Source organism: Pimephales promelas, chromosome 4 (assembly GCF_988280905.1).
Source record: "Pimephales promelas chromosome 4, fPimPro1.hap1.1, whole genome shotgun sequence".
Taxonomy (NCBI): domain Eukaryota; kingdom Metazoa; phylum Chordata; class Actinopteri; order Cypriniformes; family Leuciscidae; genus Pimephales; species Pimephales promelas.
In genome coordinates this window covers 42764453-42778534 of record NC_142772.1, presented here as the reverse complement: position 1 = coordinate 42778534, position 14082 = coordinate 42764453, and the positions used below count along the sequence as shown (strand labels likewise).

General features: G+C 40.8%; 1 protein-coding gene across 3 annotated transcripts in view; it reads right to left on the bottom strand.

Annotated features, from left to right (window-relative positions):
* The window catches only part of kat6a (K(lysine) acetyltransferase 6A), a 42660-nt gene extending 28916 nt beyond the window's left edge, over positions 1 to 13744 (bottom strand). For 2 of the 3 annotated variants that reach the window (XM_089130545.1, XM_089130547.1), the window contains exons 1-2: positions 13586 to 13744; positions 10398 to 11682 (exon numbers count right to left, since the gene is read on the bottom strand). In XM_089130545.1, the coding sequence (XP_088986671.1) occupies positions 10398 to 11027 (630 nt within the window). In that variant the 5' untranslated portion in view covers positions 11028 to 11682; positions 13586 to 13744. Of the gene's footprint in view, positions 1 to 10397; positions 11683 to 13275; positions 13414 to 13585 lie in introns of those variants that run through there. The other variant, XM_089130546.1, reaches the window with a different exon arrangement.
* Positions 13745 to 14082: the final 338 nt, after the last annotated feature.

Sequence of the window (14082 nt, the reverse complement as noted above, 5' to 3'; positions counted from 1 at the left end):
CTTACTAGACATTTACTAGTAAGAAAAAAAGTCCAGGTTTTACCAATTAGCTGCTCCTGTTCACCATTTCAGTGGTCCTTACTCACATTATGCTGCTGACTATGAACATCATCAGACTGCACATTCACATACATTTGAGCATGATCAGAATTTTCACACGTCCTCTGAATGACCGCCTGAGGAACTTTCCTTCAACCCTGGAGCTTTCATCTGTGAAAGGGCAACACGAGACTCCCATCCCTCTTACTGCTGACTCTTATACAAAACCCTCTCATCAGGACCAGCCCACTTGACGTCCTAAATACACACGCTCTCATAATAACCCTCCAAAAGCTATGAAATTTCCCATCTATTCCCATTTCCCACCTCCATGCCCCTTGTTTGACTTCAGCCCCCCTCTCTCTCCCCTCATATGCCCTGGCAATGACCCCCTATTAGAGGAAGAACGTGTGAGCGAGTCTACGATCATGTTTAAATGGAGGAGTGTGTCATTCGTGTGTTGACTACACAAATCGCTCCTTCATATCGGGGTCACAGCCAGTGCTCACCCATTTCAAGCAGAACCCTCAATGATCCTACACAGGCTGCATGGGAATAGTCAGCAATATGCGGGTATAAATGGTCAAACACCATATCAGACAAACATAAACCTGTTAATGAAAAATCAAGTGCATTCTTCTAAAATCAAGGATTAAATCAAAGTTAAAAAGAGCTGTGTTAAAACTAATTCAATGACCTCAAACGATAATTGCTGCAATATTATAAAATCTTAACTTTGAGCAAAACAGGGTCAAAGTGTTTCGTTTGCACAAGATAAGTTGATTGGTGTTTTTAGGTTCATCTGCACACAGGTTTACAAAACAAAACGGTAGAGTCAAGAATCGATGAAAAAAAAAAAGCAGCGGCAATGTTGGGATTGTCCCGCCCTCCTACGTACTTCTGCTCAATTTTTAATTTTCCTTCAGTACTACATCTGTGATTTGTGCTGTATTCTTTGGTTTCCTCCAGTCAATTTTTTACCGGGCCAATCAGCAAACAGAGGGAACAGCTGAGAACAGTGACGTTGATGTCATGCACTAGTTTGAATCGTCATACGTTACGACCAAATGTTAGCGATTGGTTATGGCCATAGACGGTAAAAAAAAATGGACACAACGACCCCATAGATTTCAATGGATAAAATTGAAGCCCATTAAGCACTCACTTCCTGATGGCTGAGCGCACCGCACAGGCTCAAACTGAGCTTGAAGACATAGATGTGACGTGAGCAACTGTCCTGACCTTCTAGTAGCTGTGCCAGACAAATCTGAATCAAATCTGTTGTTGAAATATTATGTCCCGTTGCTTTTGTGGACTATCTATGGTATGGGCTTTAATTTTAGATCAGGTACGTTAAAACTAGGGATGTGCAGTCGACTAAAGCCTTGTTCACACTACATGATTTTAAAACGTCAGGCTGAATTGTGCGGTTCACACTACATAACTTGCTCTCAGTGAAATCAGGAGTGTTCAAGTTGTTTAGCTGTTCACACCACACAACACAACGTGATTGATCCACAACAGGAGGTAACTCACTACACGAGTTGACAGCGCACTACATAGAGATACAACCACGATCGGATGATAAGAGCAAATCATTTGTGACTCAATGAGAGCTGTTTCAGTACTATGTTACGGTCTAAATCCTGAAAATAATCAAATAAATAATGAGTTGACAACTCGGTCACCCAACGATTCTAACTCTGTCAAACCACGTTTTGTCACAAAAAAACGCAATAAATAAATAAATACATAAATATTGCGCCAATACCCAGCGAAGAAGAGAACACAACACGTGAATATAGACGTCAGACAGAGAAACTAGTGCTGCACACTGTTTGCACGACGATCTGCTCTGAGAAAAACTAAGATTTACCTGGTGTCCTCAATCCATGCGTTGCTATGATTGGCTGTACTCATGACATCACTGAGATTGAGTCGCGCGATGGCTCTGGATACTAACAGGCTAGATATTTTTCTGGGCTCGGTGACGCGTCTGCGAGCGTTTTCGCTGCATTGTTGACTCTTTCATACTAACAGATTGGCAAGCGTTCATCGTCCGCTAATCCCCCGCGATAACACCCTTGACCTGTGGACGAGCTCAATGATTTGCAAATCGGGCATAAATCAGGCTTAAAATCCTGTAGTGTGAACTTCGCTTAAACAGTACAGCCGCTACTAGTCCAAACTGAAAATAATAGTCAATTACACTGAAAAAAATAGTCAAGTTTTTATTGTTCAAATTACTGTAGTTATAATGTTACTGTAAAGAGCAGGGAGCGAGATAAAGATATCTTTAATACTTCTTGTGTAACAGGCATGCAAACGAGGCAAAAAACAAGTACTTTTTGCCATTTTTGAACTGTCACCATTGGTATACATTAGGGGTGCAACGGATCAAAAAACTCACGGATCGGATCGTTTCTCGGATCAGGGTCACGGATCGGATCATTTTTCGGATCAGCAAAAAAAAAAAAAAAAATTTCCCCCAAAATAACTGTAATAGCCTACTGACAAATTCTTTAATAATAAATAGACTTAACATTATGATATTCTGTTTTATTTTAACTTCACAGGGTTCCAGACTGAAAGTTGAGGGCAGCATCACCTCAAATGAGAACTCACAGCGAGTTCTACAAAAAAAAAAAAAAAATTCTGGTAGCACTGGGGCTGACAATAAATCACTAAGCTTAATTTAGGGTGTAGATGAAATTAACTTAGTTATTATCATTTATAATGTCTTAATATCAATTAATAAAAGTAGTGAAAATATCATCGTACTTTTTTCATTTTAGGACAATCTTTAAAGGATAAACAAAAAATGTGTTGGTAATCACATAAAAAATTCAAAAAAATAAAACATTTATTTATGATATTATTGAAGTGCTGGGAAAAGATGTGTAGTAGGCTACTTGTAAGCATTTGACTATTTCTTACACATTATCATATATAGGCTGATTTGTGGACTGAAAGCCTTCTATAAGTGTTTCTCCTGGTTTCCACGTCAGCTCTGTTTGATCTGATATGGTTTATAACAGAAACCTGCGCCGAATCGGAGTGTTTCTCACTGGATCTTCTCGTGGTGTTGATGTTATTAATTCTGAGGCGAATTCAATGGATTTCTTCACTGGATCTCCTAGTAACAGTGTTGCGTGAGCGAGATCGGCCCGCGACTGTCAAGTTCGGGGCTTTATTTTGTCAATGGATCGCTGCTGCTGCTCCGACCACGGTCCTAATCATAAATGAGTAGCGTATTTTCGTTCCACTTTCATTTTGTTTGCATTCGCTGCTAGGCAACGACTAACGAGTCGATAGATCGCTGATTGCTCAGACGCACATCAGGTTGTGATATTTGTCTCCGTCTCCCTCCCACAGATGTTTACGCGCGCTATTCTTGTCACGGATTCATTGACGCACCGCTTTACCATGCGTTTAACGTGTGGCAAATTTACTGGTCGCACATGTGCGACTGGATGTAAAATTCAGTCGCACACTCTCAAATTTTGGTCGCAGTCTGGTCTGGAGCCCTGAAATGACGCGGGGCGTTCAAGCTTCTCCGTTCCTCCGCTCGCTATGACGAAGCTGTGCGTTGACTGAACAACATGCGCACGTTTTTTTGTTTTTTTTCATAATCAATCCGCGGATCACGTGTGTGTCGAACCGAAGACATTGATCCGAACGGATCACGGATCAGTGATGATCCGTTGCACCACTAGTATACATTGCAACAAATATTGCTAAAGTCAACAGTTTTTTTCTAATAGACCTGCAAATCTCTGTGTTAAAATAAAAAAATGATGCTGCCATGCCATCTTTCTAACGTAATTTTTACACCCCTATAATTTGTCTCCAAATATCAGGGGAAAATTGCCATTCCCTCTACAAAATAGTGAATTCCTCAGTAAATAACATAGGCTACATCTCTCAGTGACATTTAATATTTTGGTTTTCATCACTATTTATGTTTGTCTTTCTAAAGAAAAAATATAAACCAAATCAAAAATTTGAGCCGGGACCTGATTATATTCTAAACCTATTCTTCAACTGCAAACGTGTGGTCATGTGACATCAGGCCACTTGTGGAAGGCTTTCCAGAGCCAGACACAACACACATGGAGAAACTTGGAAGCGTGTAACAACTTCATGCTCACACAAATCAAAACACAGACCTGAACAGCAACAAACTGAGCTCAGATTTAGCATGGCATCATTCTGACAGCCAACACCCTGCAGTAAACATCATGGATGTGACCCATATCAGATGTGATAGGAAGGGTGGGTGGGTGTGAATGCGTGCGTGTTTAGCCTCTGGGGAGCATAAGGCAGAGCTGCTATTTATCAGGTTACAAAAAAGTGGGTGTGTATTGTGCTGCTCTTGTCGCCTGTATGTCTGCAGTTCAGCCTCTATCTCTCTCTCTCTTCATCCCTCGCTCTCCTTCTCGTGCGGAATGGTATGGAGTTTATCGGTCTGAGCATATGTGGATCTCTTCTGCCAACGGCACACGTTGGACAAAACCTTCAATTTCATCTGTCCCAAACAACACAATAACCCTTGTTTTATAATACATTTCTAAACAAAAACACACACACACACGCATGCTCTCATTCATTCACATGTTGTCTTTCTCTTTCTCTCCACAACAACACAAGCCCATCTTGCAGCTGGTAGCCTAGGCAGGAAGAAAAACTCACGTGACCTCTCATTCTTGACCATCTCTGTAATGTTTTCTTTCAGATTATCTCGCTTAAACGGGGCATTTTAGACTGACAACTGCCGTATTTTGAGAAACTGAACCGAACATGCAACCAAAAACTCTTGAAATCCATTAGGATGTCATCTGAAAAAGTTAAAATCTGCAAAGGGGTATAATAATGGAAAAACAGTTTTAAAAAGTAACTTTTTACCATCTTTTACAACATGTGCATTTTCATGGGTTTAAATGAAATATTTTTGTTATAAGACACAATAAAACAACTTTGCTCATTAAAACCACTCTTTTCCTGGTAGAAAATGAACTGTATTTTCAGAAGTCAATGAATCGGCAACATCTGAATGTAAAATCGTGACAGGGCTCCAAGTCTGAAATAACTTTACTAGGAGCGCTACCTGCTAATTTTTAGGAGCAAAAGAAAATTTAGAGGCACACCTTAAATAAACCTCCAACGCAATTATTCACATTTCCCCCCATTTGGACTAGGCTATTACTAACAAACGACTTGGTAGGTAATAAATAGATTTAACATACAGAAATTACAATGTGCAGTTTTATTTTAAGTTCGCAGGGCTCCAGACTATCATTTGAGTGCAGCAGTAGAGTCACTAAGTTCTACAGAGAGCATTTGGTGGATAATAAAGCCCTGAGCTTAAGTTGAGGTAGGCTATAAATCAAATTAGCTTTAATTATTACTAATCATAACATTAATTAAAAATCAAAACGGTGGAAAAAAAAACATTAGGGTGTGTAAATAGCTAATAAGCCAATAAGTGCTTGATGGTTTCTTATGGTAATTTAATGGGGGGTTGTTTTTGTTTTTTTAAATAAGTGTTAGTTTTCCTACATCTTGAAACTTAGTTTTATAAATGGGGACGATTTTTGGACAAATAATGTTTTGGTCCTCACAATAAAAATAACCTTGAAGATAATATTAGTTTTGAAGATCTAGAAAAAGAGGCCTAGTATTCGTTGACTTGTATTTCTGTCACAATACCAGTTAGTGTTACTAGATTAAATCCATGGTGAATCAATGTTGCTGATTTGTGGACTTTCTATAGTTGTGGACTTTCTACTTTCTAGATCTTGTTTCTCCTGGCTTCCACGTTAAAGCTGTTTGATCTAAAATGTAGTATAACAGAATTCTGCTGCAAATTTAAACGCTTCTAATAAGTAGCGCAGGTCCGTTCCACTTTCATTTCGTTTTCCATTTGATGTTGGGCAACGTTGTGCCAGCCGTGACCTCTAACAAAACTGGGAGGAAAAATGGTCACATGGAGCCCTGTGTCAGTCTCCGAGTAACGTAATTTAAATATGCGTAATGAACTATGCAAAAAGAATGTCTCCATGACATTTCATAATTACCCAAAAATCAAAAATAGTTCACCAGTCAGGCATGTCATCACGTCCGTCAAAAAATTAGGCTAGCTATCGGTTGTAATATTAGACGGGAAAACAACAACAGCACACTCATGGGCATCAATCACTTCACTAACTGAATACTTGCTGGTAGGGGTGTAACGGTACACAAAAATCACGGTTCGGTACGTACCTCGGTTTTAAAGTCACGGTTCGGTACGTTTTCGATACAGCAAAAAGAAAGAAATGCCAGAGAAATTTCCTATTTGTTTAAAGAAAAAATATTTTTAAATAAGTGTGAGTTTTCCTAGATCTTGAAACTTTCAGGTTTATAAATGGGGGTCATCTTTGAAGGATGAACAAATAATGTTTTGGTCATCACATTAAAAATAACATTTAAATATATATTTATTTATATAATATCTGAATTTTGAAGTGCTGGAAAAAGATGTGTGAAGTACTTGAAAGCATTTCACCATTAGCCAAACTGGTTCCAGTTAGTGTTACTATATTAAATCCATGGTGAATGTCGCTGGTCTGTGGACGTAAAGTACTAGTTCATTCACGGCACAATGTTTCTCCTGGTTTCCATGACAGCGCTGTTTGATCTAATAGAGATCTACGGTTAATAACGGAGAAATGTGAATGCTTCTTACTAGATCTCGCAGCGATGTTATTACCTCAGTGGCGAATTCAAATGTTTTCTTTACCGGATCTCTTAGCGCGGTGTGGTAACAGTGTTGCTTGATCGAGATCGGCTCGCGCTGCACAGATGTTGCTGGTCCGAACTGATAAACGATCCATGAAGCACATAACGAGGAGCGCAGTTTCGTTCTGCTTTCATTACGCTTGCCATTTGATATTGTGCAACGTTGTGTTGGCCGCGTCAGCACGAATTTTGCCGGCAGGAAAAATGGTCCACGCAAATGTTCGGTTTGTATGCGTACCGAACCGGAAGCCTCGAACCGAAACGGTTCAATACGAATACATGTACCGTTACACCCCTACTTGCTGGCTAGTAGTGTTGGGCGATATGCTCCATTTTCATATCGTCCTATCGTCAGCCTGTGAGATCGGCGATACACGATATTATCGTGAGGGGGCGGGGCTAATTTGATTATTAACTTGATTATTTAGCCTACTCATTAATTTGCTTGTTTTATTAGCCTACTTCGTTTTATATACGAGAATCTTTTTCCTATTCTGCTAGCTAAGGTGGAGTGTTTATTAATAGGATCAGGTTATTTCCTGGTATAGTGAAGTAAAAAAAAAGAGATCCTAATCCTTTTGTTTGTCAACGGGAAAATTTACGGACACATTAGCCTATTCTCATGCCATTACATGCAGCATTTTTGTCTATTTCTGCACGAGATGAAAACACGTTTTAATAATTTCTTGGGTCAGAAAGAGTCGGAGTTTGCGATATGTGTCCCCCTACCAGTGCGCTCTCTGCGCACTTCACATGCGCACTTCAGTAAGCACGAAGTACGCGGGTTAATGTGTTTATGCCGATAGAAACAAGAGCAAGGGCCAAACGTCTAGCTGAGTCGATCGGTTTATACTTATACTTATGACTTGACTCTGATAAAGGAAACGTTTACATGACCACATGCATTGTCAAGTTTATTCAACATAATCAGGTTAAGAACGTCGTCGCATGTAAACGCGCTCTATCTCTGAAAGTGAAAGTAAAAACGGACTGCTTTCGGCATCTGCATTAACGCCGCGTTCCCTCAGAGACGACGATGATAACGGTAACTATAATACTATTTTAGTGATATTATTATTAATACTATTTAGTAATTGTATTGTTTTTAGTGTTAGTGTCATTAAACGTTTTGTTAATGTGTTACAGAAACAAATACTGACGAACAACGATGCCGTTTTCATCTTGGATCTGTAGGAAATAGAATTTTGCGTCTGTTAAGACGAGCACACTTGATAATTTGTGAATGGATCACCTTGCGATTGAATTTTGATGTGGGATGTTTTTTAGTCTGTTTTAAAAACATTCTCTTAGAGGAGTCCTCATTAGTGCGTGTGTTGTTGCAATTGTTATGAGGTGATGTCGTTGTAAATTTAGGCAAGGCAAATTAATTGTAGTTCCTAATATTCATCTAATAACAATACTAGCTTTATAATAATAATAATAATAATAATAGGCCTAATAAATTTAAAACATTATGGTAAAACGAGCCAATTATCATATTGATATCGTCAAAGGCATCTGCCATCGGCGATATGTCAGACTATCGTCGATACACGATACTATCGTCTATCGGCACAACCCTACTGGCTAGTAAATAAAATTATTACTTTTCGATACATCTGTTTTCAAATCACATCATTAGAATATCAAGACATCGATGTCTGTCAAAAAATAACGTGCACACACACTGAAAGTCTGTCATGATAGATTTGAATTTTTTTTTTTTTTTGCAATATCACCCACCCTTCACGCACTAAAATTGAAAGAATGATCAGGGAACTGAGTAAAATACTTCACACTGACTACAAGCTAAAGAGAATAAACAGCAAACTAATTGAAAAACTTTGCGTTTAAATTCGGTATTGGCCAATAAATCTAAATACACCTTTTTATATCATTTTTGAGAGCCAGATTAAAAAAACTAAAGTCTCAACATTAAAAGCCATGTCCCAAACACTTCCGATTTTCCCAATTTTTCACTCTATGGCCAACTTTCTTTAACAAAAAAAAACAACAACATTACATGCGTATAAAGCATGAAAATACACGACATAAACATAATATTACAACTTATATCAGCAAAAAATGACAAAAGTACAAGTGAACTTGAACTAAAATACGTGCTAGTCAGAATGTGTAACTCCTTCTGTTGTGAATGGCTATTTCCGTGACAACGCACTGAAACACGGCAATGTCCCAATCATAGTTTGTCATCCATTGCTGTTTGAGCTGCATGCGCTAAGGCTAAAGATGATCACCGGAGCACTTTACTACCACGTTATTTCTTAGTTTGAAGTTATTTCTTCAAACACATCCTATATGAGTTAAGTCAGATATATACACAAAATAAACAATAATACAACTTACATTGCACAAAACAAAAGGCTGCGAATGCACAAGCAAAGGTACAGTCATAAAGATGTAACTACGTTTTGGATACGCTCTTCCCGTAACACATGAAACTCACCGAGTGGTCTGGACGTTCACTGATATGCTCACACAAAATCGCTGCAAAAGATGCTTTCCAACAGGTTTTATCGTAGTTTTTGTACAACTCCATTGACTTGTATTGTATGTTCTGTGATGAACGGTATTACTACGCCACCGGAAACGGAAATGGGGTTGTTTGTATTCTTTCTGTAGTCTTATGCAGTCGCGGTATCGTAGGCTACACTATACAATTGCATACGCTTGCAATTGGCAAAGGTGCATTATCGCCACCAACTGGGCTGGAGTGTCTATTATTCAAGCTCTCAACGGAAGAATGTATGGGTGTGAGGTGTTCGGAAAAATAGGTCTACTGTTTTACACCGAATGATAAAACACCTGTTGGAAAGCACCTTTTGCAGCAATTTTTGTGTTACCGAGTGGTGAGTTTCACATCTTTGTAAACTAAAGTTTTATGCGTTTTATGAAGGATTGTTCCTGTGTACCTATTCTACCATTGTGAAGATGGGGGGTGCTACCACATAAACTGAAAATTCTCGGGACTGCAGCATCTGTCTAAAAAACCATCTTAACCATTCTATTTCATCAGAAACAATCTTAAAAAAGGGCTTAAATAATAAAATACCCAACTTGTCCTTTCAGGGCTCTCATTTTTTTGTGTGATTTGCTTGCTGTGACTCTCTGATTGGTGGAATTTTCTTATAGCTTCGCGATTAATGTAGCCTAGTTTTCATAACGAATACCGCTGTTAAACTCGATTATATAACAGACCGCTTCAACAAAAGCATATAACACTGATTAACAACCTTGTTACTCACAACTGTCTGTATTTAAAGAATTATAAGTTGTTAAAAATCAGTTTTAAAACCCGAATGTTGCACTCTATGGAAAATGTCAGAAATGTAACATTCACTTTATGAGGATGCCTTTAACATGCTCAATTATTTCTGGAAATTTTATAAATTGTAAGAAATCCATTTGCCAACTCATATCATGTCACAGCTGAGAGACGGTTTTTGAAACAGAAGTGAAATATGTAAATAAAGGTCATCAGAAAAGGAAACAAAGTTTGCTTTGCTCAACACACACAGAGAAAACTTCAAAACATTCAAAAAAAAACTTCAGCTCACCCGATCTTGTTCGTGGGGCAGCAGACGCACCGGAGGCAGAGAATCCAGAGACACACAGCCCGTCCCGTCATTATGAGAACTCCTGCTTACCAACCGGAAGAGCGGACCTTGTTTTACCACCCGCCCGTGAGCCGCGGCCCGCTTCAGAGCAAGGCGGAGCTGCTGGTGGAAAATGCCTGGCCCCATAGAGCCACTGCCAGACAGATAACCTGCAACATCTGCCTGGCACTTCAGAAAGCGTTCGATGCTCTTTAGGGATGATCCACCAGGTTCATGAAGCCCCTCCAGAGAGCGCTTGATGAGTTTGTTCCAGTCCAAGCCTGGTTTTTTGCTGGAGCTGGAGGTGCTGGAACTGCCTCCACCTCCTGCCACCCTGGGTTTCGGGAGCGATAAACGTCCAGGGTTATCGGGGTCCTTGTATGAGTTGAGCCCCTTGTTGGACACCTTGAGTATGGAGCCATCTTTAACACTGAGCTCAAGGTGCTCCAGAACCGTCTTGCGGTCAAGCCCATGGGACATTGACACAGCATTGCAGATGCGTTCTTCGGACGGTCGCTGTTTTTGCTTTTTCACCTTCTTGATGGCTTCCAAGATCCAGGTGGTGTATAACGGGTTTGCCAGCTTCACCATGGCTGCTGTAATACGGCTGGGCCAAAGCCCAACACACTCTCACAACCGCTAGGGAGCACCCAGCGGCCTCGGCCCTGGCGCTGCCTCAACGTCGTTGTCCTCCTCCTCCTCTCTCTTCTTCCAGGAGGCTATCCTTTGTCCCGGGGAGGTGTAGTAATTCTCTCTGTGCCTGAGCAGGAGCTGTTAGTGAGGGAGCCGATCACCATAGCATAGGCTCCCTAAATCCCCCCCCCCCAACCTCGAAAAGATTCCCCTAACCCAGTGACCCTTCCTCCTGAAGGGCTGCCACACCAAAGCAAAGAGGTGAGGTATGCAACAGCTACTCCAGGAGAAAAAGTTGCAAGAGCCTTGGGTGTCGTCTTATTTGCCCGTCTCAAAAGCAGTCCGTAAAGTAGAATCCTCGATTCTGACGGTTATTGTTATCCGTTTAGATGGAGCATCTTTGTTAAGAATTGTCACAGCACTTTCGGTGAGTTTCGGTTTCTTACGTTGGGGAAACGCAAGTGTGAAAATACTGTCCAGCAGTTCGTTCCTTCCTTCCTTGTTGATCCTCCTAGCGCTTTTGGAACAAGCGGTCCTGAACAGAGCTCTCACTCCAGGAAGCGACGTAGGCTGACCATCTTCCTACTGGGTATTCTTCAGAAACTCCTGTAACCTGCAGACACACACAAAAAACAAAACATGAAAAGGATTAGCATCTGAAAAGCACAAAAAACACATTGCAACCAGGAAAATTATTGAACACTCATCAATATTAATCATCCTGCACATAAAAATGGCCGAAAACAGAAACAGTTTTACAGAAACACACAGCCTCACTAAAGGGGAAAATATCTAAATGCATTACATGCACAACGACAGTAAATTAACTCCACACCACACTTCAGAAATGTTTGGGTCACGCTTTATATTATGAGTACCATGAACTTGTACAATGTACTTATTGTATTTGTGTGTTATTGCAAAACACTTTTGCTTCTATTGAGGTGGGATAATGTTAAGGCTACTGAAAGGTAGTAAGGTTAATTTAGTTCTAAGGGTGGGTCCACAGTGCAATTTTGTAATTGCAGGCACTCCTACAGGTCATTTTAAATACAAGTATAACATAAAAACATCTATGTACACAATAAGTGCATTGTATCATATGGTTAATTGAAATGTTATAGCACATAGTAGTTAAAAACACATGTTTAAACCAAGTTAAGCTTTGGTTTAAACAAGTTTTAGCCAATATTATCAAAAAACAATATAGCACTTTATTTTACATCCCTGCTACACACGTGTAAATCAGGCATAATTACAAGCAGCTAACCCCAACAAAATTGAAACTCTACTACTAGTACATCAAAATATTACTTACACTGTAACAATGACACCCTAATATAAAGCGTAACCCAATAATCTGAACACAAACAAAACAACTTACAATAGAGAACTGTTAAAAATACACTATTTTCAATGACAGCAGATCAGTGACAAGGGTTATATTAAAACATATGTCTTACAACCAGAGTCCCTGAAACATCCTTTACATGACTGAAAGAAAACCACTGTTCTTTTATGAACAAAATGTAAATCGTGAAATGCAATGCCTATTATTATAACTTCAAACTGACGTTGAGCAACTTCACAACATCTAGGACAGATGGTCAGTCAGAAATCATCTGTAATGAGGTGCTAATCACATGTCAAACTGCAGCAGAAATGAAAGCACGTAATAAATGTCAACACATGGCTAATAGTAAACAAAACAGAAACGGTTCTTGAACGCTGAAAAAATGTAAACAATATTACAAACTGCAGTTTGATAGTGGCTAAACACAAGTAAATATACTTTACTAAAGACTATTAAGGCATATTTTCCCATTCCAAACGATGTAAACTTTGAAGTAAGGAAGCCAGTGCACTGAGCGGATGTTGTTAGCTCCAAAACACAAGCAACGTGCAGCTTAGAATAAGGACAATGTTTCCTCCATTCCTCTCCGCGCCTGAGATTTCACACCATAACAATCTGAAAAATGACGTTTTTATAGACCTTTCCAACCTCATATTCCGTTCAGAAACATCGCGGCCTAGCTGAAAACACAATGCCCGTAACCAGTGGCTACCGCGGTTAGCGCGCCTCAGCCGTTACAAAAAAGGGACGCCAAGATTCCTTCCTTCCTTCCCTCGCGCCAACGTTTGACACGGCCGCGCGCGGCCTCAATCTCTGCCTCGGATAAGCGCATGACAAAAAAAAAATCCTCACGCGAGATGTTCGACTGCTCCTCCGCGCTTCCTCCACCATTTTATCCGCCACTTCCTTCCCCGCTTACTGTAACCTACCCTCCCTACCCAACCGGAGAGCCTGCGGTGGCGGTGGTAGCGGAGGAGACGAGGCCCGTGAGGGAAGTAGTTAGGCCTCGGCTAGCTCCCCCCACCCTCCCCCTTCATCTCCGCGTACCCCCCGTTCCCTCTACCTTCTCCCGCTCCTTCCCTGAAAGGCAGAACCACGAGTCCAGTTCGGGCTCAAGAGCCGAGAGCATTCTGAACGGTGCGTGTAATTGTGAGCTACTTACCAGAATTCCGGCTCGAATGGCCGAGGAGAAGGTGCCAGAAAGCGCTCGAAACACAGACAACAACAAGCCCGAAAAATGCAGCCAGAGAGCAGTGGCTCCAGAGCTGACGCCATCTTTGAGTGAAACAGGAGCTTTGCGGGTGGGGGAGGGGGGAAACAGTCGGCGCTAGGGAGCGTCTGCATCGTGCGAATCCGAGTGAGAGAGGGAGAGGCATGGGATAAGAAAGGGACTGCAGCGGGAGGAGAGAGGGGGGATACGGCTGCACACATCTGAAGGGCGAATGTCCGTTGATTCTGCGTGAAATGGAAGAAAGGGACAGATGGTAGAGCGGAAAAAAGAAAAGGCGATGTGGCACGCTTAGGGAACGTCTGAATGTTGCAGTCGCGCCTTGGCAGCGACAAAAGAAATCAAAGCGATGGAGTGTGGTTTTAATGTTAGAGGGTATTTAAAGATCAAAGACGGCCCCTCGACACCTCCCATCGGGGTTCTGCGTAGCC